Source organism: Centroberyx gerrardi, chromosome 19, assembly GCF_048128805.1.
Source record: "Centroberyx gerrardi isolate f3 chromosome 19, fCenGer3.hap1.cur.20231027, whole genome shotgun sequence".
NCBI classification, from domain to species: Eukaryota; Metazoa; Chordata; class Actinopteri; order Beryciformes; family Berycidae; genus Centroberyx; species Centroberyx gerrardi.
The window spans coordinates 26959007-26986506 of NC_136015.1; the positions used below are offsets into that span (position 1 = coordinate 26959007).

General features: G+C 43.9%; 4 protein-coding genes across 4 annotated transcripts in view; all 4 read left to right on the forward strand.

The window, feature by feature from the left end:
- The window catches only part of vps45 (vacuolar protein sorting 45 homolog), an 11397-nt gene extending 9508 nt beyond the window's left edge, over positions 1–1889 (forward strand). The window contains exon 11 of the mRNA XM_078290276.1: positions 229–1889. Coding sequence (XP_078146402.1) covers positions 229–310 — 82 coding nt within the window. The 3' untranslated portion in view covers positions 311–1889. The remainder of the gene's footprint in view (positions 1–228) is intronic.
- A 1249-nt stretch (positions 1890–3138) lies between these two features.
- Positions 3139–11777, forward strand: LOC144542861 (uncharacterized). Its single transcript, XM_078290208.1, has 6 exons — positions 3139–3258; positions 6051–6196; positions 8239–8303; positions 8683–8799; positions 10634–10732; positions 11649–11777. The coding sequence occupies exons 1-6, from the start codon at positions 3139–3141 to the stop codon at positions 11672–11674; spliced, it is 573 nt and encodes a 190-aa protein (XP_078146334.1). The 3' UTR covers positions 11675–11777.
- A 5436-nt stretch (positions 11778–17213) lies between these two features.
- LOC144542862 (saxitoxin and tetrodotoxin-binding protein 1-like) lies at positions 17214–24326 on the forward strand. Its single transcript, XM_078290209.1, has 6 exons — positions 17214–17333; positions 17777–17922; positions 18580–18644; positions 22950–23066; positions 23403–23507; positions 24301–24326. The coding sequence occupies exons 1-6, from the start codon at positions 17214–17216 to the stop codon at positions 24324–24326; spliced, it is 579 nt and encodes a 192-aa protein (XP_078146335.1).
- Positions 24327–27381: 3055 nt separating this feature from the next.
- LOC139911631 (uncharacterized) overlaps positions 27382–27500 on the forward strand; it is a 4024-nt gene continuing 3905 nt past the window's right edge. Inside the window, exon 1 of the mRNA XM_071899188.2 lies at positions 27382–27500. This exon is cut by the window's right edge and continues 2399 nt beyond it. Within this exon, the coding sequence (XP_071755289.2) occupies positions 27382–27500 (119 nt within the window).

A 27500-nucleotide genomic window follows, 5' to 3' on the forward strand; every position in this document is an offset into this window, starting at 1 on the left:
GTTTCTGATGTTCTGGTCCTGAGGCTGTGAAGTGTTAGTGTGTGTTAGTGAACTGAGCGTCAGGACCAGCTGAGTGAGGGAACTGGTTCTGGTTTTGCTCAACTCTGTACTGCAGGGCTTTGTAATGGTATGAGTGGGGGTCACTGTTTCTCTCACACTCACTCTCTCTCTCTCTCTCTCTCTCTCTCTCTCTCTGTCTCTCTGTCTCACTCTCTCTCTCTCTCTCAGTTTCCTGGAGGAAGTGACGTTAGCGACGGGTCACGGTGGCGACAGAGCACAAGGAGGCGGACGCCACAGCAGCAGGCGCTGAACATACACACACACACGCACACACACACACACACTCACACACACACACACACACACACACACTCCTGAAAAGCTTCTCTTCAGTATTCATGGATGCACAACAACATTCCTTCTCTCTGTCCCATGTTACCTTTTTGTTTTGATTCGGTTGGGAACCAAAATGGCGAGTGTGAAAACATCCTGTATTATATAAAGTGTTGTATGTTGGAAAGTTTCGTCTCTCGGTTTGTCAGACTGCGGCTCGGGGTCCTGAAACGGGTCGTCTGTGTGCGGTTTCATCCTGGATCCTGGACTGGAACCTGGAAGCTTCTGGAAACTGAAACTTGTTTGACTTTGCTGTGCCGCTTCTCTGTCAGGTGGAAACCTCTCAAGCAGCCTTGTTTTCAGCTTGATGACCACATATTTCTTTAGTTTATGTAATTGGTTTTGTAAAGTGTGGTAGAATCTTCTCAACCCATACAGCATGAAATCCCTCAAAGTTAAAACAACACACGATTTCCACCTGACAGCAACAATGTATTTCTTTTATTTCTCGTTTATTTGCAGACATGAGCAGCTCTGCCTCAAATCCAGAAACCAGTGAACCGAAACTCATCTGTGTTTTCATCCTGAGACAAAAGCTGCTGCTGCACCGGCAGCAGCGAGGCTCAGTTCAGTTGCTTTGATTGTTTATTTTTACATCCAGGTGTTACTTACCTGTAGGGAATCAGGAAATATATCAGTATCCCAAAGTACCATCGTATTCTGGCAGAGGAGTGACCAAGTCAACTTTGCTCGAGTCCCAAGTCAGTCTGAAGTCTTGAGGCTCAAGTCTCAAGTCAAGTCCCAAGTCTAAATGTAGATTACCAAGTCAAGTCCATGTCATTAAAGTCAAGTTTCAAGTCTAAATGTAGAACAGCAAGTCAAGTCAGAACAAATCAAGAGTCCAGTATCAATTTAATATCTTAAAGAAAACTAAATATCTAGGACTTTTCAATGCAATATGGTTTTAATAGGATAAAAACTTGGTAAGAGCATCATGAGTTTGATTTCTATAATCAGTTTCAACTTCAATAAATTCAATCATTCCATACAAATTCAGAAAACAGAATTTAAATTCAGTCGTCCGCTGGAACAAATCTCATCACTTTCAATCTAAGTCATTTACACAAACACAAGATCTCAAGTCAAGACTTTAGAAACCTTTTCAAGTCATCAAAGTACAAGTCAGAGTCAAGTCCCAAGTCACCAGAACCCAAGTCAAGTCAAGTCCCAAGTCTTCTCTTCATGCAGCAAGTCAAGACTCAAAACACGGTGAAATCTTTGTTCCTGATTGGCCCGTTGCCTCGTCTGTTTTCTAGTTTCTGGGAGTGTGAAGATGCTTTGCTGCTGTCAGATGGAAACCACGTGTCTTCTTCATGTGTTTCTGAAGTGACACTAAAACCAACATGGAAACTGTCAGCAGCAGTCGTGATATTCTGTTGTTTTGAGTGGAACGTCCCTTTAGATCCTCTGTAAGGTTTCTGCTGTTCTTTAGTCCAGACTGACTAAATGTGAATATTTTAAAGGTAAAAACACCAATAAATGAGAAATGCAACAGCCTGGCCGGGTATTGTTACTTCTGTTTTGTATGTTACTTCTGTATTCGGCTCTACTTTACTCAGCGGCAGCGTGTAGACGGCAGAGAGGAACCAAGGAAGCGCTAAGCCAACGGTCAAGGTAGCATCAAGACTGCAGGAGAACGGCCTGACTGAAGATTAGTTTTAGTTTTAGAGTTAGTATGTAGAGAAAGAGGCTGTGAGCGTCTGTTGGCAGGTAGGAGCCGACCTCAGCAGCTCTGTAGGGAAGCAGCTGATCAGGTTTTAGTCAGAAATGATGGGACAAAAGAGTTCAGGTCTGAAACGGCTGGAGTTATGCTTTAAACACACACACACATACACACACACAAAAACAAATCAAAGGCTGGAAATGAGTTGAGGTCAAAGGTTGACCACAGGTTCGGTCCCAGCAGCAGCCAGCAGACCACTGAAGGGTCCTGGATCAAGACATTGAACCTCTCACTCATACTCACTCACTGTGCTCTTTAAACTGTGACTCTACTGTCAGGCGGTCAGTAGAGTCACATTGGAAGTCTTGGGTTCAATTTGTGTTATTGTCACATAATCCTTTCCTGCTGGAGGAGCGTAATCTTCACATCGTTCTGTCTGCAACACGTAATCTGAGATTGTGCTCAATTCACAAAACTATGTGTGATTTAATTGGCTTATTAATACTCAAAGCAGAACAGACTGGAACAAACAACAAACCAGACTGGAAATAAGATCAAGTGTTTAAGTATGAAATAATTAAATACTTGATCTTATTTCCAGTCTGTTTTGTGCTGAATTGATGAGGCTGTCTAGATGCTGCCTGCCATTGTGTGTGTGTGTGTGTGTGTGTGTGTGTGTGTGTGTGTGTGTGTGTGTGTGTGTACACAGTGTATTTGTGTCAGTGGTGTCCAGGACTAGTTCAACCAACAAGTCAATGATTGGTACACAGACCTACAAGTAATTAAACATGTTGGCAGTGAAACATCAGTTGCGAGTTCAGACTTGCCAATTCTGGGAAAATTAGGTCAAATGGGGCTTTAACAAATACTTGGACACCCACCGCCTTGTAACCCCGCCCCAACAGGCCTTTATAGACGGTGGAGGCTCTGTGACTTTCAGTCAGTGTGGTTAGGTTGCTCTGTTGGGTGAAAGTTGCCAACAGCCCAGTTAGCATTTCAGCTAGGTCTCCTCTCGCTCTAGTCGTTTCATCCAAGTTTCCTCTGGCCTTTGGAAGCCGTGAAGCCGCTGCAGCGTGTCGGCCATGTTTCTGCGGTACAGTGTTTATTTCCTCATCGCCGGGCTTTATCTGAGCAGCTCGGCTCCGACGCCTGAGGACTGCCAACGCTTGGTCAAACCTCTGCCTCTGGACGACCTGACCAAGGTAAAAGGCTTCAGCTCTGTTTGCAGGACTAAAGTGTTAGTAGAGGTCCGCTAATGTCGTTTTTACTGAGTGATTCAGTTTTAATCCTGTGCAGATCAACTTTTTTTGTGATGATTACTAATAATCACAAATAAAGTTGATATTACAGAGCTTGTGTCCAGGTGAGAGTGTTACCAGACAAACACCCCATCCTGTTTTTCAGCCAACTCCCACTTCCTCTGTCAGTTCCGGTTCTGTTTCGATCGATGGTCTATGATTCTTCAATTAAAATACTTTGCGCGATAATTGACATATTACCTGGGCATGTACAGTGATTTGAAATCGACAGAGGTAAATACTCCTCTGATCCAGTGATTCAGTGATTTTAATCCTGTGCAGATCTACTTTATTTGTGATTATTACAGAGCTAGTGATTAACGTCATACGCTAGTTTGCATATCAATACATTTGCTGCAGTCCTCTCTGTCAGCAGAGGAAGGCGCTGTGATCATCACCAAGCGGCAGTGTTCTTGCATCAGCATCAGCTCTGCGAGTCCACACATTAACATTTTAACCAGAAGTACAGCAGCTAGATGTGTCGCCAGGTGCTTCTGAGAAATCAAGTTGAGTTAAAGAGTCTGGAAAGTTGCTAAATGTAGTGACAAAGATTGCACACCTGTACTAGACTTGGGTGATATCCAAAATTTAATATTGTGATACTGTCCCGCCAAAATATCGCGATATACGATATTATCGTGCGCGAGATAATATCGGGGGTGTTTATTTATTTATTTTTTTCAGGTTATTTCTAAGCAAGAAAGAAGAAATAAATACAAATACACATAAATACAAAATATAGCCGCAAGCGGCAACTGCCGGGGTCCAAGCATGTGATGACCTCTGGGGTAAATGTGTGATGTGGACCAATGAGGGGGGTCCACATCACACATTAATATCCACTTTATTTAAATATTCAAATCATATATAAGGCAAGGGGAGCAGGATGAGGGGAGGGCAGGTTGTGGCCACAGGGCCGGAGAACAGACCACAACCAAAGAGCCTCATGTCCCACAGGGAAGAAGAGGAGTAAGTAACTACCAGAGAGCTAGATATAAAGTCAACTAGCTTAATCGATTGGGAACAGTCCAGAGCACACTAATGCACAGCACACTGCTCTACAAACTTCACTGCAAGCTTACTTAAAGCACATGATCTAAATCAGAAGAAGCCACCCCCCCCCCCCCTCCCCCCCCCAGGAGTGATATAGCTGACTCCCCCTGCAGCTTTCCCCCTGCAGGCTCCCCATGCAAATTAAAACCGCTAAAACTAATCACAGGAACTAAGACAGAGACAGGACGGTACAAACAAGTACAGTACTCTTCGTAGAATGTGTAGGATTACAGGATTACAGGACCGCAGCATACAGGACCACAGTAACAAAAAAGTAGGAGGTACATTGTAAACAAAAGGTACTTTTAAGAAAGCTTAATGAGCACAAATAAGCACATAAGAAAGCAAAAGGCTATATTACATTAGCGGCATCTAACATCCTTCTTAAACGTTTAGGAAAACGTAATTTTTTTTTCCTGAAATTAATTTTTTTTTAATGTTGCAATGTTTTTATCTTGCATGTAGTTTCACCCTTTCATTCCCGTTTCTCTCTAAGTTCTTGTTTTTTTTGTGGTTATTTTTCCTTAATTATGTTTTTTTTTTTCTTTTGTATCGGGTGTATGTGGCCGATATTTTCCACATACATGAATATTAACGTCACAGACACTATGAACTGTGGGTAATTCCCTCAAGAAAAGGGCTCATAAAGTCCGCCAGTGAGCCCTCGCGCACTTACCGATTTCACAGCGGGACGTCCTGAAGCCTCGCGGACTTGTCGGGAACGCGCGTCAAAGTCCGTGAGTCTGTGAGTGCGGACGTTGGGATTGGGCCACTCTTTCTTCTAATTTTCTTCTAATTAGTCTGCCCATTGCAGGGAGACGGCCTCCCCTGCTGCCTCACTACAGCATCATTTGCTCATTCCTGCTATTTCCAGGGAATCCACTTGAATTAAAAAGACAAATTTTTCACTTGAAGTATGATTATTTTTGTTTTTCTTGCTGTCCTGCCTCTAGTAGATTATAGGTTTCTAAGTTTAAAAGCTTGTATAATTGTGATCTAAGCAATATTCGATATCGCAGGAAATATTGTGATATTTCCGATCGTATAATACCGAATATCGGCCCGAGCCTAACCGTACAGCAGGTAGACGGCAGGTAGACGGCAGGTGCGTAGGAGAAAAACGTGTAAACAACATAGAAGAGACTCCCACACACTGCTTCACACCTGCAGTTCAACTCCTTATCGCAACGTTTCAGTCATCAGGTCGAAGCAGTGAGTCTCTTTTACATTAATAAAGTAGAACTGCCATAAAATAATCTTTAAACATAGAATTTAGAACTCAAAATTGTTACATGAAAAGCATTGGAAGGTGATTTCAATTGTTTATGACCTGAATGAGTATACATGTTTATACTGATGGTTGTTTGCGTTAGACACTGACTGACAATATATCCTATTAATTTATTGTTATTTTGATGTGAGAAAGTTGCATATTGCAGCTTTAACTCAACCCAGTTGAAGAGATAATTACCTGTTTGAATGCTTTGATTAGCAGTTAGGCCTGATTTATGATTTTATAACGACTTTGATCTTTGAAGTTGTCCGCTCACAGGTTCTTCTAACACCTTTCAGTTCATCTTAACGGTGTTTCGATGCGTCTTTCTATCTGCCGACACTAATGTTAAACTGCATGTTCTGTACAGATTCACGGCAGGTGGAACTTCAGAGCGGCTTTCGCTGATCATCCGATGTTTAACCTCATCCTGAAGACGGTCGACAGCTCCTGGATGACTCTCACATCGCCGCCGTCCAGCAACAACGTCCTGACTGTTAACCAGCAGAACATGATGTGAGTCGGTGACAGCAGCTTGGGGCATTGTCCAACAACATGATACCTTGATACAGCTACTGGTGATGTACTCTGCGTTCCTGGCTCCATTCAGTAGTTAGTTGTCTTTTTCTTCTCGGTGGATAACCGGCCAATCGTAGACGTAGATCTAAAACATCAGCGGTAAACGTCGGGTTTTGGTGTCAGTCCCTCAGAATCAAAGAGCGAGGGCTTCTTTCTAGAGCCACCATTTTGCTCCCTAGGGCGCCCTAGGGAGTTCAGAGTTCGGACGGCTGTGCGGCTGTCGTTGACGCGGGTGTTTTTGGAGTGTAGAGACCTGTAGCGTCTACCTGGGGGGCCTGGGGTGAAACGGGTAGAGGGCCGGGTGAAACGGGTAGAGGGCCGGGTGGGAGGGGTCGTCGAAGAGGGAGTCCAGAGAGGGAAGGTCACATCCTGAGGCCCTTCTTGACTATTTGCTGAAGTTTGTATTTGGAGTCGCTGTCCGTGGTTCCGTACCAGACTGTGATGGATGAAGTGAGTTTGCGCTGAATGATGGCGGTGTAGAATCAGACCAGCAGGCGTTGTTTGACCCCGTACTTCCTCAGTTGCCTCAGGAAGTGCAGCCACTTCTTCCGCCGCCTTCTTCATGATGGTGGTGGCGTTGATGTCCCATTTTAGATTATTGCTGATGTGGGTGCCGAGGAATTTGAAGGAGTCGGTCAGCGTTTTGGGTTGGTCTGAGATTGTTATTGGCTGTTTGGGAGTCTTTTTTGTGGTCCTGAAGTCGATGGCTGTTTCCATGGTTTTGGAGGTGCTGAGCAGGAGGTTCTTGTCGGAGCGCCGCCTCACTGCCCTGTCCACCTCCTGCCGGTATGGGGTCTCGTTGTTATCTGAGATGAGGCCAGGCGGTTGGCGGTGTCGTCAGCGTACTTGAAGACTTTAACTGAGCTGTCCGGGGAGGTGAACTGATTGGTGTAGAGAGAGAAGAGCGAGGGGGACAGGACGCAGCCCTGAGGGTCAGGGGACGAGGTGTTTGACCTTGACTGTTTGGGTTCTGTTGTTTAGAAAGTCCAGGATCAAGTAGTTTATGGCTGGGTTGATGTTCATGGTCTGTAGCTTGGAGAATAGTTTACTGGGGGGTGATGGTACTGAATACCGAGCTGAAGTCGATGAACAGGATGTGAGCGTAGGTGTTAGGGGTCTCCAGGTCTTGAGTACCAGGCTGATGGCATCCTCTAGGCAGGTTATTTTGATGGACTTGGGGACCGGGATGATGCTGGATTGCTTGAAGCACTGTGGGACTGTACGCTGACGGAGGGATGTGTTGAAGATGTCAGTGAATACAGGAGCCAGCTGATCAGCACAGTAGCTGAGGGGAGAGATGATCAAACCCTGCTGCTTTTCTTTTGTTGCTTCTTTTGAAGACAGTTCTCACCGTGTCCTCCTCTCTCCTGAATTTAAAATCTAGTGGTGTGAAGATCAGTTGACAGAAGTTAATTCAAACAAGTGTAATTTAACATTAAAAAATAAATCCCCCCCTGCTGTGGCCTGACGCTGTGCGAACCTCGACTGAACTGCTAAGTGCTAAGTGTCTGAGAGAACGTGAGATGATGTCTTTAATGTCTGAGAGAGAACATGAGAAAGTCTTTGAGAACAAGATTTTCTGTGAGAACAAGACAGTCTCTGAAAATATGAGACATACTATGAGAACATGAGATATTCTATGAGATCAGACAGTCTTTCAAAATATGAGATATTCTGAGAGCCTGAGATATTCTCTGTTACATGAGATCAGAAAACATGAGATTGCCAGAGAGTCTATGAAAACATGAGAGTCTCTGTGACGTCTATAGGTAGTGAGATGCAGGGCAGCTTTTTGGGCAACTCTGATGGGCAACGGCGCCCAGGAAGTGCCATCAAACACTGACATGACGCTGCGGCTCCCTCTGTTGGCTGTTGCCTGTTGCCGGGAGCGTCGGCCATCTGCGTTGCCCCAAAAATTGCCCAGCGTGCCACAGCCCTGTCAGAATATAAACTCACCGTCCTCCTCTCTCTTCTCTCAGGAATGGAAAATGCAACAGCTCAAGTTTCAACATGAGCGTCGTTGACAACACCATAAAGGTCGAACGTAAGTCACACTATCTGGCACATATGTTGAGGTATCTAACATGGAGGGCAGAGTTTCTGGCATGTAAGTTTACGTATCTAACATGTAGGTCTGAGTATCAAGCACATATCTATGAGTATATGAGTATATGAGTATCTAGTATGTAGATGAGTGTATCTAACGTGTAATTTGCAGTATCTAGCAATAAAGTCAGAGTTTCCAGCCTGTAAATTGGAGCTCTGACATGTCAACTGATGTATGTGGTACGCAGGTAAGACTAGCATGGAAGTCAGAGATTATAGCAGGTACGTTTGCCCGTGTCTCATCACCTTAACCTCCAGACCGCTCACCTAACTAACTGAATAAACCTGCTAAGCTAACAGCCGCCTCCTCTCTCTAGAGGAAAACGCTACCTTCACTGCCCAGATCCTGCCGTCCTGCGCTGACTGCGCTGTCTTGAGCGTCAACGTCACCGTCAAAGATGTGGACGTCACCTTCCGCATTCTTTATATACTAGGTAAGATGGAAGGCCTGGGGGGGAAGCTGGGGGTAGCTGGGGGGAAGCTGGGGGGTAGCTGGGGGTAGCTGGGGGGAAGCTGGGGGGAAGCTGGGGGTAGCTGGGGGGAAGCTGGGGGGTAGCTGGGGGGAAGCTGGGGGTAGCTGGGGGGAAGCTGGGGGTAGCTGGGGGGAAGCTGGGGGTAGCTGGGGGGAAGCTGGGGGGAAGCTGGGGGTAGCTGGGGGGAAGCTGGGGGTAGCTGGGGGGAAGCTGGGGGGTAGCTGGGGGTAGCTGGGGGGAAGCTGGGGGGAAGCTGGGGGTAGCTGGGGGGAAGCTGGGGGGAAGCTGGGGGTAGCTGGGGGGAAGCTGGGGGTAGCTGGGGGGAAGCTGGGGGGAAGCTGGGGGTAGCTGGGGGGATGTGGGTGGGTGGAGGGTCGGAGGGGGAAGAGTGAAAGACAGAACGAAACCAAACGCATCCAAAAAATAGAAAGCAAGAAAAAATAAAGAGACAGAAATAAAAAGGCACAGAATAATAATAATACCCTTCACCACTTTTCACACGCTCCTTAACCCCCGGGGTGAAGTCTTCCCTAACTGGGCTAGTGACGCATTTAGTCCTGGGTTAAGGAACATTTCACACTGAAAATGGGTTCGCACAAAGGGTTAAAAAGGCCAGGCTGATTTCACTTCTTCTTCAATTCACTTCTTTTCAAACAAGAAACCTTTTGGATCTATACTTTGCACACATTAGGCCCTAAAGGGTTAAATGAGGCCTTTGTTTTATAAAGACTCTCCTCCAGTCTGATGGCTTCCTATGTTCAACCTTTTTTCCAATTAGCGTCCTCCATATACTGCCTGTGTTTCTCTGGGTCATTCTGACCTATTGAGTGTATTGGTTCCTGTGTGTGTGTATGTGGGTCATGTTACTTATACCTCTCATGCTCTCTACTAGCCGTGGGATCAGGACTATTTAGTATTACCACTTTTTTAGATTAGCAGAGGCGCCTCCAAATAGTTTAGTACTTACCCTCCTGTTTTTCCACTTAAATATGCTGCGGCATTATGACGGTTTTACTGGCCTGATGTTCCGGTCATGTTATATAAGTGGTGCAGATTGTACTTCATATGATAACCGATATAATTGTGGAACTTATTGTCCAATTTACTATTGTTGGATTTGTTGGGTATCTTTTCATGTACTGTTGTTCTTTTCTGTCATTTATATCTAGTTTTGTTTTTTTTTACATGTATTTCACTTTAAGTCTCTATCTACCTATAGAATCAGGTGACCCGTCAGGTGACCCGTCAGGTGACCCGTCAGGTGACCCGTCAGGTCACCTGTCAGGTGACCCCCTCTGATAGGTATTTGTAAGGTGTGTCTCTGTATGCACTCATGTCTGAAGAAGAGCATACGTGTCACATGTTAGTAATAAACGCCATGGGAGCCACTCTGTGTCTATCTTGTAACATTTGACTGTTTTTCTGTCCAGCAGCTAGTATTAGTTTGTGTGTGTGTGCTTTTGTGTATCTTTAGGTAAAAAGGCGGGGCTAACACAAAGCCGTGTGAAATGTTGTGGGGTTAGAATGACGCTGCGCTCGTCCAATCATTTTCATTGGCCAAAAAAATATTCAAATGAGTACAAAGTATGAAATGTAGGATGAAGTAACCCAGGGTTAAGGTTAACCTGGGCTAACATATTAAAAGGGCTTTATGGAGCACTAACAGTACCACTGGTGTGAGATGGAGGCGACCAGTCGTTTGTTTACAGTCATTTTACCAAGGTATTGATAATGATAAATTGATGGTGAAAAATGCAAAACATAGCAGCTGAACATGGATTTCTGTTTTCTCCAGGCAGGCCGGGGGAGGAATCCGGTCTGGAAACCTTCCGGCAGCAGGTGGAGTGCCTCGGGTTTCCCCAGCCACCAAACTACCAACACAACACCGAGAAAGGTCTTTATTATTTTAAATTACGATCCTTCCTAAATGAGATCTCTTGAAAATAAGTGAAAACATCTTAATGATTGATGGCACAAAATTAAAATGAAATATTGCCACAAACGGCGATTGGCGGAGTCCAAGCACCGGGTGACCTCTGGTGACCTCTGGGGTGATTGTGGCATGTGGGCCACTGTGCAGGTGTGATCCCTGTGGCATACTGAGCGTTTTGAAACTTGAATGAAGTTTGTATTGTATACAATGACTGAGATATAAATACAATGGATGTGTATGGCCATTTAAAGTTATGATGTTGATGTAGCGCCACCTATGGGCGAAATGCTGCCAAATTGCACGGTTCCTCAGAATCAGTCGGTGCACATGTACCAAATTTGGTTAAGGTAGCCCAACGCGTTCATGAGTTATGTTGTATACTAGGCCCCGCCTACAAATTTTGAAAGCTCGATAACTTTTGTGCAGGACAGTCCAGATGTGCTGTGAGCCAAATGTATTGAAGATTGGGTCAAATTTGTAACAGGAGCAGTGAAAAAACACTTTTGGACAAACTTCAAAATGGCGGAAAACCTTGTGGGCTGAAATGGGCGTGGCCTATATGCATAGATGTGGATTCACCCAAGGAATCCAGCAATAAAGGAATTTTGTTTCTATGACTTACAGTGACATGTTGCTATAGCGCCCCCTATAGGCGAAATTACACCAAATTTTGTATCTTGGCTCAGAGTTGATACCTGCACATGTGTACCAAATCTGGTTGAGATAGCACAATGTGTTCCTGAGTTATGGCCATTTTTGTAAAATAGGCCCCGCCCACAACAGTTGACCAAACTGATCAAACCCTGTCTTTTCTTTCTACCTGTCTTTCTCTCTCTTTTCTCTTTCTTTCTCTCTTTTTCTCTCTCTCTTTTCACAGATTTCTGTCCTGCAGTTGAGGTCTAAAGAATGTGAAAGTTGTTCTCCACCTGAAGAAACGACAACTTCCGACAGAAACAAACATTTAACACTGAAACTGAAGAAATAAAGAGACAAAACTGATTCAGAACATGAAACGTGTCGTCCAAGTTTTTCTTTTTTTTTCTCTTTGTAAGGAAAAGGAATTGGTGTCGTTTAGTTTGCCAGTGAAATCCTTTCAGTTGTACAGAAAGTGTTCACACACGACGGTCCTGACAGGTGAGGCGGGCCGCATGTTGAACACCTCACTTGTTATTGTTTTAGAAAAATGGCGGATGAGGAGCTGCTGTTTCTCCTGCTGTTATTAAAGGAATAGTTCACCCAAAAATGAAAATTCTGTCATCATCTACTCAGCCTCATGCCAGTTGAAACACAGGTGAAGTTTGTCCATATAACACACAGGGAGGCTGCAGCACAACTCCATAGCAGCCTTCTCCAAAACAACTGAAGTCAGTGGGGACCGGTTCTTCAGAGCTCCAACAAGACCTGCAGTATATTTACACCATAATTTAGTGCAAATCTTAACTACAGCTGATTGATTTGCAACAAATAATGGTGTATAGGTCTTTCTATTCACAGTGTGATATTCAGTGGTCAACTTACCTGTGTCTTTATTGTTGTTGTTGATTAATCCATGTGTGCTGATGCAAGTTTTAAATGCAACACATTTTAGGATGATGATATTATCTTGTTTTGAATTATCACTTTCCTTTTGAAAATTGGGTTTGTTGTTGAATTGCCACAAAAATAAACAATGATAGATGTTTAGATTTATTTATAGGCTACTCAAGTAATTTAGTAGCTATGTTATTATTGAGAGAGACAGAGCTGTATGCAATTTGCAGTAAATAAGCTAAAACATGCTAGACCAAGTATGGTCCCTTTTAACCAAGTGTATTTTAGCTCATTCTAAACACGTGCAAGACGTTTTGTAAGTAGATTGTATATGTTTGGTAGTATGTGTTATATATGCTATTCTTCCCTTTGAAGGTGGTGATATGCTGGTTCCTGCAGAGCAGGGGTTCCCAAACTTTTTCAGCTTGGGACCCAAAAGAGATATTTGGTGTTTCACCTTGCATGGAGTGCCTCAAGGAAAAAGTTTTTACTCGCATTCCTTCATGGAGACATTTGATTCCAAAAATGGTTGCAATTTCTGATTACAATGCTATTGATTAGGGATGGCTAACAACGTCAAAACAATAGAAAAATGTCCATAGCAAATTCTCAAAGTAATTGTGCAGCATAATCCAAGTCTTAGGTATCAAGTCATATGCTCAGCTAAAATATTGCTAAATAAACCATACCCAGAAAATCCTCTCATGAACAAACATGTCACGGGCCCATTGCAGTGAAATGAATTGGAAGACACGGTCAATCATGAGAGGATTCCGGAAATGGGCTTGTAATAATGCATTATGTAATAACACCGCATTATGTAGTAATCTGCCGCATTTTGTAATACACAGCTTGAACGCTTGAATATGTAATAAATTTCCCCGCATTTTGTAATAAATTATTGCATATTGCGGTGGTTATTACAAAATGCGGGAGTTGCACTTTTTTTATGATGAAAATGTAATAATACAGTGCATTATGTAATAACCAACCAAAATGGATGTCTTCATCTGTACACGTTATATTTTTAACACTTAAGCTAAATTAAACTCATCTTACAAATACAGCCAAACTCAGGGACTTCATGTCAAAAGCCGACCTGGAAAAACTCATTCACGCTTTTATTTCTAGCAGACTACTGCAATGGTCTTTTGACAGAGCTCCCCAAAAGGGGGGAAAAAGCTTCAGCTTATTCAAAATGCAGCTGCTAGAGTTCTTACAGGGACCAAAAGGTCAGACCACATCACCCCGATTCTTAAGTCACTACACTGGCTTCCTGTCAGCCACAGAATTGAATATATTAAGGCAATGCTGCTTGTTTATAAATCAATACATGGAGTGGGACCAAATACATTACAGACATGTTTAAGGAGTACACTCCAAGCCTCTCAGGTCAAGTGGGAGTGGGCTGCTAGTAGTGCCCAGTGCCAAGATGATGCCCTGCTAGATGGACCCCAAGATGATGCCCTGCCGGATGGACCCCAAGACGATGCCCTGCTGGATGGACCCCTAGACGATGCCCTGCTAGATGGACCCGAAGACGATGCCCTGCTGGATGAACCCCTAGACGATGCCCTACTAGATGGACCCGAAGACGATGCCCTGCTGGATGAACCCCAAGACGATGCCCTGCTGGATGAACCCCAAGACGATGCCCTGCTGGATGGACCCCAAGACGATGCCCTGCTGGATGGACCTGAAGACGATGCCCTGCTGGATGAACCCCAAGACGATGCCCTGCTGGATGGACCCGAAGACGATGCCCTGCTGGATGAACCCCAAGACGATGCCCTGCTGGATGAACCCCTGCTGGATGAACCCCAAGACGATGCCCTGCTGGATGAACCCCAAGACGATGCCCTGCTGGATGAACCCCAAGACGATGCCCTGCTGGATGGACCCCAAGATAATGATGGAGATGAATTGCTGTCATTTATCGTGCAGTTGGCCCTTGGGGGTTTGACATTGACTCAAACTTTTGACTGGTTTAAACTTGGTCAAACCGCTACATAAATAAATGGTGGTCAGAGAAAGGAACAACAGCATCCAGAATTTCTACATCGTCCTGGACCAAAAGGTCATTCCCTGTACGACGCAGACCGGAGTTGCTGCCTTTGACGAGCTCTTCAAGGCACATTTTGTTTTTGCTGTGTCCTATGATGAGGCATTGTGCAACTTCTACACATTCATCCAGACCACCGTGTATGGCACTGATGTTAGCAGTGTGAAGGAGAGTCCTCGGGTCAAGGAAATCAGAGCAAGAATTCTTCACAGTGCAGTTTGAAAAGGAACACATCTTGGACTGGAACACCACACTGTACACCACACAAGTTGTTCAGTGTTATCTACGCAGTAGATATAATGCACGATCTGCTGGAAGGAGTGGTGCAGTATGAGTTAAAGCTTGTGTTTCAGTACTTGATTAAGAACTCCATATCCTTGAGTTCATTGTCAGAGAGAATTATGAGCTTTAATTATGGATATACACAGAGAAAAAACTGGATGACAATAGCAAAGATCTTGGCCTTAATACTATTCAGTCATGGTGCCTCTTACCCCATTGATGTTTGGAGATTTAGTTTGCAGGAATGATAGCTGTTGGAACTTGCTGCTCCCCTTGATTCAAATTGTAAACATTGTGTTTTCACCTGTTGTCACCCATGGTATGACTTGCTATTTGAAACATCTGATTTTTGATCATCACAAGCTTTTTAAATCTCTTTCCAGAGCGAAATTTGATTCCAAAGCACCACCTAATGATCCATTACCCAAGCTGTATTAGGAAAATTGGGCCACTCGTACACATGTGGTGCATGAGGTTTGAAGGAAAGCACAACTTCTTCAAAAAGTCTGTAAAGAACTTTAAAAACATCATGAAAACACTGGTAAAAAAAACATCAGAATCAATTGGCTTTTCATTTTGAGAATTTTTATTTTAAAAGATTACAATTTGGCCCCATTACTGAAGTCTTGGTCAGCAGTTTAGAGGGCAGTGAGGCGCTGAATGAAACTTTTGATATGTCTTGTAATGTTTCCACAACTTCCTGGGTCAAAAGCTATGGCACGGAGTATCAGGTTGGGATGTATGTATGTTCTGGTGTTGAAAATGAGATGCCTTTGTTCAACAGGATTGTCAGTATAATTGTTAGAGATGACAATGCTTATCTTCTAACTTGGAAAGTCTCAACAATGTATTTTGATGATCACTTAAATGCATTTGAGGAGGAAACAGATGTCTTCACACTGATCTGTGTAGATGACCTGGTGGACTACAGACCTTATGATAGGCAATTTTCGTATGACACTGATGACCAAATGTACATTGTCCCATATTGTAATTTTGTATGAGTCCATGCTGAACTGTTTTCAGTTCATGAATTATGTTTGTAGTGTACCTGCCTTTTAATACACAATATTTTTGTGCAAGTTGTTGTCTTGTATTTTTTGTAATTGATAGGTATGTGGGTTAGGTGGTTGTGGTGTGTACAGTGGCTGGAGGGGGCATTCTACACCCTCAGAGTTAATTGAGTTACACCAATTAGTGTTACTATAGTGTAGTCTGGTAGTGTTGATTTTCTAAAACTGGCACTAGTGTAGAGTACTATCAACACTACTCAGTGTTAGCCAGTGTTAATTTTCAACATATAGACACTTTTCTAGTGTTAAATTTAACACTCTCAGAGTTAATTTAACACTATTATGTGTTAGTGTGTGTGTGTGTGTGTGTGTGTGTGTGTGTGTGTGTGTGTGGATTGTATGTCTGTTTTCAGTTGTAACCTGCCAAGGGACTGCAGATGGAAACTCTGGTACAAAACATAAAATGGTAACATTCATGTTTAACATCGTACATGATCCCTTACAAATAAAGAAATTAAATGAATAAATGATAAATACAACACTGCTGCATGTTTTCAAAGCTCATTCATGCATTCCGGCTGACATCTACAGATAAAAGACTAACCTGAGTGTGTGTGTGTGTGTGTGTGTGTGTGTAACAAATGCTAAATATTGATTCCATGATCATACTTTTGTGATCTCATAACATACAATACCGTCTTCTTCACTAGATGGCAGCATGACTTTAAACCACACGCTGCAGATAAAGCCAAGAAGAAGAAGAAGGAGCTCCTCTCTGATCATTGGCTGACACGCCTACAGGACTCGCTCTAATCCAACATGTCACTCCCCACGCGGTCGCAGCTCATTGGCTGAGAAGCCCCTCTATGGATCTGGATGGACAAACCCCATCTGGCAGCCAGGAGCGTGACGCGAGAGGAGGCCGCTGGGTTTCCTGTCACCGAGTCGACTGGAGAGAAGAAGACCAGGACCGGAGACAGGCTGGGAGGAGAGACAGGTGAGGGGGAGACAGGTAGACCTCTGCTGCTGACAGACAGACAGAGAGACAGACAGACAGACAGACAGAGAGACAGACAGAGAGACAGGCAGACAGACAGACAGACAGACAGACAGACAGACAGGCAGGCAGACAGACATAGAGACAGACAGAGAGACAGACAGACAGACATAGAGACAGACAGACAACCAATAAGTCAATGATTGATACACAGACCTACAAGTGATGACACATGTTGGCAGTGAAACATCAGCTGAGAGTTCAGACTTGCCAATTCTGGGAAAATGAGAGAAGGTTGTGGGAGGAAAATTAGGTCAAATGGGGAAAAACGATTTTAACAAATACTGGAAGACCCACCGCCTTGTAACCCCGCCCCAACAGGCCTTTATAGACGGTGGAGGCTCTGTGACTTTCAGTCAGTGTGGTTAGGTTGCTCTGTTGGGTGAAAGTTGCCAACAGCCCAGTTAGCATTTCAGCTAGGTCTCCTCTCGCTCTAGTCGTTTCATCCAAGTTTCCTCTGGCCTTTGGAAGCCGTGAAGCCGCTGCAGCGTGTCGGCCATGTTTCTGCGGTACAGTGTTTATTTCCTCATCGCCGGGCTTTATCTGAGCAGCTCGGCTCCGACGCCTGAGGACTGCCAACGCTTGGTCAAACCTCTGCCTCTGGACGACCTGACCAAGGTAAAAGGCTTCAGCTCTGTTTGCGCAGGACTAACTTTTTTAGTCGAATTCTCTCACTGCATTGGCAGATAATCTGCTGGTTTCAGTAAATTTCACTTGATTCATGCCAATATGACTTCTTTCAAGAAATAATCATAAAACAATGAAGAAAATCTGGAAACAAGAAACTTTCTCCAACACAATTTCACTTTTACCAAGTAAATGTCCTGAAACCAGTTAGTAAAATTTGTTGAAACCGGAAAAATTATCACAAACAAAAAAATTCCTAAAATAAGCTTGAAAAGTCTGGAGACAAGATAAAATACCTTAACAAGTGAATCAGTTTTTGCAGTGTGAAGTTGTCCGCTCACAGGTTCTTCTAACACCTTTCAGTTCATCTTAATGGTGTTTCGATGCGTCTTTCTATCTGCCAACACTAATGTTAAACTGCATGCTCTGTACAGATCCACGGCAGATGGAACTTCATCGAGGGTTTCACTGATCATCAAATGTTTGACTCCATCCTGAAGACGCTCGACAGCTTCTGGATGTCTCTCTCATCATCACCGTCCAGCAACAACACTCTGATTGCTAACCAGCAGATCATGTTGTGAGTCGGTAACAGCAGCTTGGGCCGGTCCATTTTTATCAAAGACACAACAACATATTGAAAGTGATGAGATTTGTTCCAGCAGACGACTGAATTTAAATCCTGTTTTCTGAATTTGTATGGAATGATTGAATTTATTGAAGTTGAAACTGATTATAGAAATCAAACTCATGATGCTCTTACCAAGTTTTTATCCTATTAAAACCATATTGCATTGAAAAGTCCTAGATATTTAGTTTTCTTTAAGATATTAAATTGATACTGGACTCTTGATTTGTTCTGACTTGACTTGCTGTTCTACATTTAGACTTGAGACTTGACATTAATGACTTGGACTTGACTTGGACTTGACTTGGTAATCTACATTTAGACTTGGGACTTGACTTGAGACTTGTGCCTCAACACTTGAGACTGACTTGGGACTCGAGCAAACTCGACTCAGTCACACCTCTGGAACATGTGAAAGATTCCTAAAAAAAAAGATTCCTGTGCATCGTTTCTTTCATCACTCAGGAACATCTTGTTGCCATCAAACACTGGTGTGACGCTGTGGTTCACTTTGTTGCCTGTTGCCCATCTACGTTGCCCCAAAAATTGCCCAGTGTGCCACAGCCCTGTCAGAATATGAATTCACCATCCTCCTCTCTCTTCTCTCAGGAATGGAACATGCAGCGGCTCAATTTACAACATGATCGTCGTTGACAACACCATACATGTTGCACGTAAGTCACACTATTTAGCATGTATGTTGAAGTATCTAACATATAAGTCAGTGTGTCTAGCATGTAAGTTCACATATCTAACATGTAGGTTAGATACTTGCATATCTTTAAACGGCTTGCCACATATACAAGAGTATCTAGTATGCACATGAGTGTATCTAATGTGTAATTTGCAGTATCTAGCAATAAAGTCAGTTGGAGCTCTAACATGTCAACTGATGTATGTGGTACGCAGGTAAGACTATTTAGCATGTAAGTCAGAGTTTATAGCATGCCAGTCTGAGTATCTAGCAAGTACGTCTGAGTTTCTAGCCTGTAAGTTGGAGTATCTAACATAACTTGGAGTATCTAACACGTCAGTCACAATTTCTAGCATGTAAGTCAAAGTATTACAGCACGCAAGTCCAAGTTTTAAGGCATAAGTCCAAGTTTCTACCATTTAAGATGGAGTATTGAGCACATAGATAAGAGTATCTAGCATCTAGTGTCAGGAGATCCAGGTAGGAGAGTATGAACCTGCACCAATGTCGCTGGAATCCACCGCAAGTCTGAATGGCTTGCCAAAATCAGGCACATAAGTCAAAGTATCTAACACAGAAATCAGAGTTCCTCGCAAGTTTTTAGCACATACTGAGTATCCGAATCTAGCCTGCAAGTAAAAGTATTGTAATGAATGTGGGTTTTGTCCTTATTTAGCAGGAAAACACTGCTATTAATGCCAGAGCCTTTGAATAATCACAATGCGATGATGTATAGTACAAAAAGGCAATCTTTATTAAATAGACAAATATATAAGCGACTTCATAAAAAGGCGAGGGGTCTACAAACAATTAGGGGCAACTAGCCACACTAGCACAACCAAGGCTTCCACGGAGTTGAAGGACCACTACACACAGGGCTAGACTCTAGCTTAAGGCACACCGCTCGAACACGGCACGCTGGCACCCTCTAAACTGGAGGCACTGCAATTATCAACCAAAACAACACTGCACAGGCACTGCACTACACAACCATCACCAGCTTAAAGTGGAACTATATGAATATCCCGCCTATGGGCTTACAGTTACCCCTCCTTCATCTGTTCTCCCTCCCCACGCTATTAAAATAGGCCTACCTACACACATACACACATACAGGAATACACAATATTTTTAAGTGTGTATAGGCTACTTAACTCGCCCGCTCTGCGAGACCCTCCCCCGGGGTCTGAGCTTGAGACGCCGTCCAACTCCCCGGGGAAACGGCTTCGCTGGACGGCGTGGACAGAGTTCAGTCGGCGTCAGTGTCACACCAGACGGCAGGAAGTAACACACAGGGAGCGGTGGCGGCTACTGCACTCTTCTACAGTCCCGGCCCTGACTTTCTACAGGAGGCAGCAGACCTCCCCTCCTAACACAGGAACAGCTAACCACCTACTCTCTCTGTCTTCATCGCCGGCAGTCCTAAGTGACTGCGAACGATACCCTCCCTCCCAAAAGAGTGCCGAGCCGCAGCAACAAGATGCTTCTCCCAAATGCGACGTCTGCCCAGTCTTTTGTCTGCTTAGCGTCATCACACTTTCCCCCCTCTTGACAAAAGGGACTCGTCCTCGAGTCACTACGGTGACATACGATAATCTCGAGACCAAACTGGTGGTCTCCGCTGGCGTACTGGACGTCCCTCCTCAACTGATGATACACCTGGAAATTGGTGTTCCTATTGCCCTGGACAGGATACAGTCAGATCTGAAGGAGGGGCTGATTCAGAGGCTGATGGGTCTCCTGACAGGGCCCTCTGTGTTCCTCCGAGGCAGGATTCCCGTCAGTCCGACTTGCTGGTGATGTCCTCACTTCTGTAGGGGCATCCCGGCTGGGATGACGATGGTGGACCCAACTGGCACCAAACTGGACCCCAGGGCGCTGACGTCGGCCAGATTGAGTTGAATGATTCCTCTGTTCACTTCCTCTGGATGCCGACGCTAGATTTGATGGCACTGCCAAAGAAGAAGTGAAGGGTTTAAGTCGATTAAAATGAACAACACTCTCTTGGCCTCCTTCCATTGGCACTAGCCTATAAAGCACATCTGTCACCCTGTCCGTCACTCTAAAGGGACCTTTATACCGCCTCTGCAGTTTTGGACACACCCCACGCTTCCTGGCCTTATTCTGAACCCAGACTAGTTCTCCCTCAGAATAATATTGGAAATTAGCCCTAAAGTCATAGGACATTTTCTGTTGCTCTGAGGCCCTGGCCTGGTGCCTTTTGACTGCCTCTATCACAGTAGACAATGTGTCCCTCAGCCTAGACACATAATTGTCCATGGAGGCAAATGACTCCTGATTGCCTACTTTCAACATAATGTCGACAGGCAAGACAATTTCTTGCCCAAACAATACCCTATATGGGGTGAAGGAGGTGCTAGCATGAACACTGCTGCGGTAGGCCAACATGACATAAGGCAAAAGGGTGTCCCAGTTCAACTGATTATCCTCCACAAAAAGAGACAGCATAGACAAAAGGGTACGATTGAAACGCTCGATCAGCCCATCTGACTGGGGGTGGTAAGGGGATGTCCGAGATTTATGAATATGCAGAAGCCTACATAGTTCTTTAAACAGATTTGACTCAAAGTTGCGACCTTGGTCGGAGTGGATACTGCGTGGCGCCCCTAATCGACACACCCATTCCTCAGTCAGAACTTTCGCAATAGTGTGCGCTTCCTGATTAGGCAGTGGAAAAGCCTCTGTCCACTTTGAAAAATAGTCACCAACAACCAGAATATACTTGGTTTTTTTTCGGGGTCTCCGGGAGAGGGCCAAGAATATCAAGTGCCACCCGCTCAAAAGGCCTAGATGCAACTGATGGCTGCAAAGGTGCACATGGCTTTCTCCCCTGAGTCTTGCGGGAAGCACAATCTACATATTCTTTGACCCATGCCTTGACATCTCTAAACCACCCCGGCCAATAAAAACGGTCTTTAACCTTTCCCTGCAGTTTTTGCACCCCCAAATGGCCTCCAGTAGAAACACTGTGCAGCTGTTCTAACACTTTAGGCACCATTGACTGAGGCAGCACCACCTGCACCTGGGATGCAGCGTCAGAATGGGCAGGAGGAATCCTCACTAGCCTAGCCCCCTGCACCTGAAGCTGATTCCAAACAGGGGCATATTTCTGCAGGTCAGGATCTTCTGGCATCAGACTATGATCAGCCCAGTTTTTACAGTCAATTATTCGCCACAACTCAATGTCGGCCATCTGTGCCTGAGATAACTCATCCATCTCCCCTTCTTCACTGGAGGCTATAGGAGGCAAAACCTCTTGTACTGCACACACCTTGGGGGTAGCCCTGCCTGTCATTCCCTGAGAGGGCTTCTGATCAGACTGCTGCTTGTTTTCGAGAAAAGCTGGCAGCCTGGAGAGGGCATCGGCATTGCTGTGTAGCTTGCCTGGACGATGGACAATCTTGTATTGGAAATTGGCAAGCTGCTCAACCCAGCGAGCCAACTGCCCCTCCAAGCCCTGAAAATTATGTAGCCACCGCAGGGAATTATGGTCAGTTCGCAAACAAACTCTTTACCCAACAAATAGTGTCTGAAGTGTTTTGGGACGGCGTGGACAGAGTTCAGTCGGCGTCAGTGTCACACCAGACGGCAGGAAGTAGCACACAGGGAGCGGTGGCGGCTACTGCACTCTTCTACAGTCCCGGCCCTGACTTTCTACAGGAGGCAGCAGACCTCCCCTCCTAACACAGGAACAGCTAACCACCTACTCTCTCTGTCTTCATCGCCAGCAGTCCTAAGTGACTGCGAACGATACCCTCCCTCCCAAAAGAGTGCCGAGCCGCAGCAACAAGATGCTTCCCCCAAATGCGACGTCTGCCCAGTCTTTTGTCTGCTTAGCGTCTCTCCCGTGCTCGCAATCAGTCCCACCTGTATTCACTTCAATCAATTCAGTCAATCGGTGAGTCCATGCACATTACGTCACTAATTATGAGTCCCACAGCTCATTCACATCACAGTATCTAGCACATAACTCATGTGAGTATTTAGCAGGTAAGTTGAACTCTCTAACATCAAAATCAGTTCCTAGCGTGTAAGTTTTCATCACACAAAGTTTTTGGGGATTAAGTCTCTCATGGTATCTCTTGCAGATGGCAAATACTGTTTGGTTTTTTCCGACGTTGAATCAGGAAGGGCGAAAACTTTTCTGGCAAAATTTTGCATCAAATTTGCCCCAAATATTTGCCTGTGTCTCATCACCTTAACCACCAGACTGTTGACCTAACTAACTGAACCTGCTAAGCTAACAGCCGCCTCCTCTCCCTAGACGAAACGGATAACTCCACGTTCCAGATCCTGCAGAGCTGCGCTGACTGTCTGCTCTTCAACATCAACTCCACCGTCAAAGATGTGGACATCCAAATCCACACTCTTTATATACTAGGTAGGCTAACTTATTTGTGTGAGAAAAGGCCTTTATGAGCACTTATTAAAATAGTTACAGTGCTTAACAGGATAAATAAAAATGTGAATAATAATTGAAGAAGATAATATAAAATAAAAGGGGAGGGGCAGGAAGCAACAGGACTTATGGGAAATGTAGTCTTAAAGTGGAGAAACATGAGAACTAACAATACTACTGGAGTGAGATAGAGGAGACCAATTGTCTCCTGCAGGATCTCATTGGTTTACAGTCATTAGACCAAGGTATTGACAATAATGAATTGATCATTAAAAATGCAAAACATAGCAGCTAAACATGGATTCCTGTTTTCTCCAGGCAGGTTGTCGGCCCTGGAGGAATCCGATCTGAAAACTTTCCGGCAGCAGGCGGAGTGCCTCGGGTTTTCCCAGACACCAAACTTCCACTACGATCCCAAGAAAGGTCTTTATTATTTAGGGGTCCAAGCACGTAGTGCTGGAACCCTGTTGTTTTTGCTGGAATTCTTCCTTTCTTTCTTTCTTTCTTTCTTCCTTTCTTTCTTTCTTTCGTTTTGTATTGTATACAATGACTGAGATATAAATACAATGGATGTGTATGGCCATTTAAAGTTATGATGTTGATGTAGCGCCACCTATGGGCGAAATGCTGCCAAATTGCACGGTTCCTCAGAATCAGTCGGTGCACATGTACCAAATTTGGTTAAGGTAGCCCAACGCGTTCATGAGTTATGTTGTATACTAGGCCCCGCCTACAAATTTTGAAAGCTCGATAACTTTTGTGCAGGAGAGTCCAGATGTGCTGTGAGCCAAATTTATTGAAGATTGGGTCAAATTTGTAACAGGAGCAGTGAAAAAACACTTTTGGACAAACTTCAAAATGGCGGAAAACCTTGTGGGCTGAAATGGGCGTGGCCTATATGCATAGATGTGGATTCACCCAAGGAATCCAGCAATAAAGGAATTTTGTTTCTATGACTTACAGTGACATGTTGCTATAGCGCCCCCTATAGGCGAAATTACACCAAATTTTGTATCTTGGCTCAGAGTTGATACCTGCACATGTGTACCAAATCTGGTTGAGATAGCACAATGTGTTCCTGAGTTATGGCCATTTTTGTAAAATAGGCCCCGCCCACAACAGTTGACCAAACTGATCAAACCCTGTCTTTTCTTTCTACCTGTCTTTCTCTCTCTTTTCTCTTTCTTTCTCTCTTTTTCTCTCTCTCTTTTCACAGATTTCTGTCCTGCAGTTGAGGTCTAAAGAATGTGAAAGTTATTCTCCACCTGAAGAAACGACAACTTCCGACAGAAACAAACATTTAACACTGAAACTGAAGAAATAAAGAGACAAAACTGATTCAGAACATGAAACGTGTCGTCCAAGTTTTTCTTTTTTTTTCTCTTTGTAAGGAAAAGGAATTGGTGTCGTTTAGTTTGCCAGTGAAATCCTTTCAGTTGTACAGAAAGTGTTCACACACGACGGTCCTGACAGGTGAGGCGGGCCGCATGTTGAACACCTCACTTGTTATTGTTTTAGAAAAATGGCGGATGAGGAGCTGCTGTTTCTCCTGCTGTTATTAAAGGAATAGTTCACCCAAAAATGAAAATTCTGTCATCATCTACTCAGCCTCATGCCAAATGAAACACAGGTGAAGTTTGTCCATATAACACACAGGGAGGAAGTCAGTGGGGACCGGTTGTTAGAGTAGAGTAGAGCTCCTAGAGTACTATCAACACTACTCAGTGTTAGCCAGTGTTAATTTTCAACTCCATACAGTGTTGAAATAACAAAAGTGTTAATTTAACACTCTCAGAGTTAATTTAACACTGGTGATTTTGCTGTGTGGTGTCTATTATGTGTTAGTGTTAGTGTTAGTGTTAGTGTGTGTGTGTGTGTGTGTGTGTGTGTGTGTGTGTGTGGATTGTATGTCTGTTTTCAGTTGTAACCTGCCAAGGGACTGCAGATGGAAACTCTGGTACAAAACATCAAATGGTAACATTCATGTTTAACATCGTACATGGTCCCTTACAAATAAAGAAATTAAATGAATAAATGATAAATACAACACTGCTGCATGTTTTCAAAGCTCATTCATGCATTCCGGCTGACATCTACAGATAAAAGACTTACCTGAGTGTGTGTGTGTGTGTGTGTGTGTGTGTGTGTGTGTGTGTGGGTGTGTGTGTGTGTGTGTGTGTGTGTGTGTGTGTGTGTGTAACAAATGCTAAATATTGATTCCATGATCATACTTTTGTGATCTCATAACATACAATACCGTCTTCTTCACTAGATGGCAGCATGACTTTAAACCACACGCTGCAGATAAAGCCAAGAAGAAGAAGAAGGAGCTCCTCTCTGATCATTGGCTGGCATGCCTACAGGACTCGCTCTAATCCAACATGTCACTCCCCACGCGGTCGCAGCTCATTGGCTGAGAAGCCCCTCTATGGATCTGGATGGACAAACCCCATCTGGCAGCCAGGAGCGTGACGCGAGAGGAGGCCGCTGGGTTTCCTGTCACCGAGTCGACTGGAGAGAAGAAGACCAGGACCGGAGACAGGCTGGGAGGAGAGACAGGTGAGGGGGGAGACAGGTAGACCATAACCCGTCTTTTTAATTGTGGAATAGAGTTCAGCTCCTGTTCCAGCTGACTTGAGTCTTAATGAGCTGAACTCAAGGCACACACACAGTAAGGAGCGTTAAACTGATGTCAGGTGTGTGAGGCTCGGATCCTGTGAGGCAAACTGCAGGAATGAAACTGATGCTTGTCTGTATTGGTGGTTGTTTGACTGAAGTGTTTTCTTCAGCTGCTTTCTACATCACTGCTGTAGAAGCCTCATCTCGTTTTCTCAGCTTCAGCCTTCTTCCATTCTGTTGTTTTCAGATAGTATCTGTTATGTGAATACTGCAGTTTCCAGTAAATTTGTTTCATCACACACAGCTCTTCCTCTTTTCTTTTCTTAGCCTTTTTCTGTCTGCATGCTCACACAGCGCTCTGAAGTGTCGGCAGGGGGAAAAGACGATCTGTATGTTAGTCTAAATAAGTTCAGTAAGTTGGTCTAAATAAGTTCAGTAAGTCGGTCTAAATAAGTTCAGTAAGTGAGTCTAAATGAGTTCAGTAAGTTAGTCTAAATAAGTTCAGTAAGTTAGTCTAAATAAGTTCAGTAAGTGAGTCTAAATAAGTTCAGTAAGTTAGTCTAAATAAGTTCAGTGAGTCTAAATAAGTTCAGTACGTGAGTCTAAATAAGTTCAGTACGTGAGTCTAAATAAGTTCAGTAAGTTAGTCTAAATAAGTTCAGTAAGTTAGTCTAAATAAGTTCAGTAAGTCAGTCTAAATAAGTTCAGTAAGTGAGTCTAAATAAGTTCAGTAAGTGAGTCTAAATAAGTTCAGTAAGTTAGTCTAAATAAGTTCAGTAAGTCAGTCTAAATAAGTTCAGTAAGTTAGTCTAAATAAGTTCAGTAAGTTAGTCTAAATAAGTTCAGTAAGTTAGTCTAAATAAGTTCAGTAAGTTAGTCTAAATAAGTTCAGTAAGTTAGTCTAAATAAGTTCAGTAAGTTAGTCTAAATAAGTTCAGTAAGTGAGTCTAAATAAGTTCAGTAAGTGAGTCTAAATAAGTTCAGTAAGTTAGTCTAAATAAGTTCAGTAAGTCAGTCTAAATAAGTTCAGTAAGTTAGTCTAAATAAGTTCAGTAAGTTAGTCTAAATAAGTTCAGTAAGTTAGTCTAAATAAGTTCAGTAAGTTAGTCTAAATAAGTTCAGTAAGTCAGTCTAAATAAGTTCAGTAAGTTAGTCTAAATAAGTTCAGTAAGTTAGTCTAAATAAGTTCAGTAAGTTAGTCTAAATAAGTTCAGTTAAGTTAAGTCAGTCTAACCCAGCAGGGAGCCAGAGTCCTGTTTCATTCCAGAAAGTCAGACAGCTGGTAAAATGTTGAAAGTGCTTCATGAAAAAGATGTCCGCTTCATGCCTGAGTGTCAACCAGGTTCCTAAAGTCACGATGAAATGAAAAACTTTTTCACCTCTCACTTCTCACCTCTCACCTTTCATATGCAGTGAATATAAATGTGAAGTTACAGTGATGTGAATTAGAAATAGAATAAACACTGATATCATGAACATTAAGTAGGACCAGCTTACTTCCCACCTGTGGCGTCCTCCAGGCGAACATCTTGCCCCTCGCCATCTCGGGCCACACTAGACGTCGCATTAAAAAACTCTACTGTAGAGTGAGTGTTGTTTCCTTTTCTATCCTCTTCAGGCCTGCAGCGGCCAACAGTGTCATCAGCAGCTGATCTCCCCCTCAGAGCGACTCGGCAGGATGACCGCCATGCCAGGGACGGGACGTCGGCCTCCGGACGTTCTCCGGACTTTCCCTGTCTTCCTTCTGTCCTGTCTGCTTCATCTTAATCCCTTGCTGGCTTACTCGCTGGAAAGCTG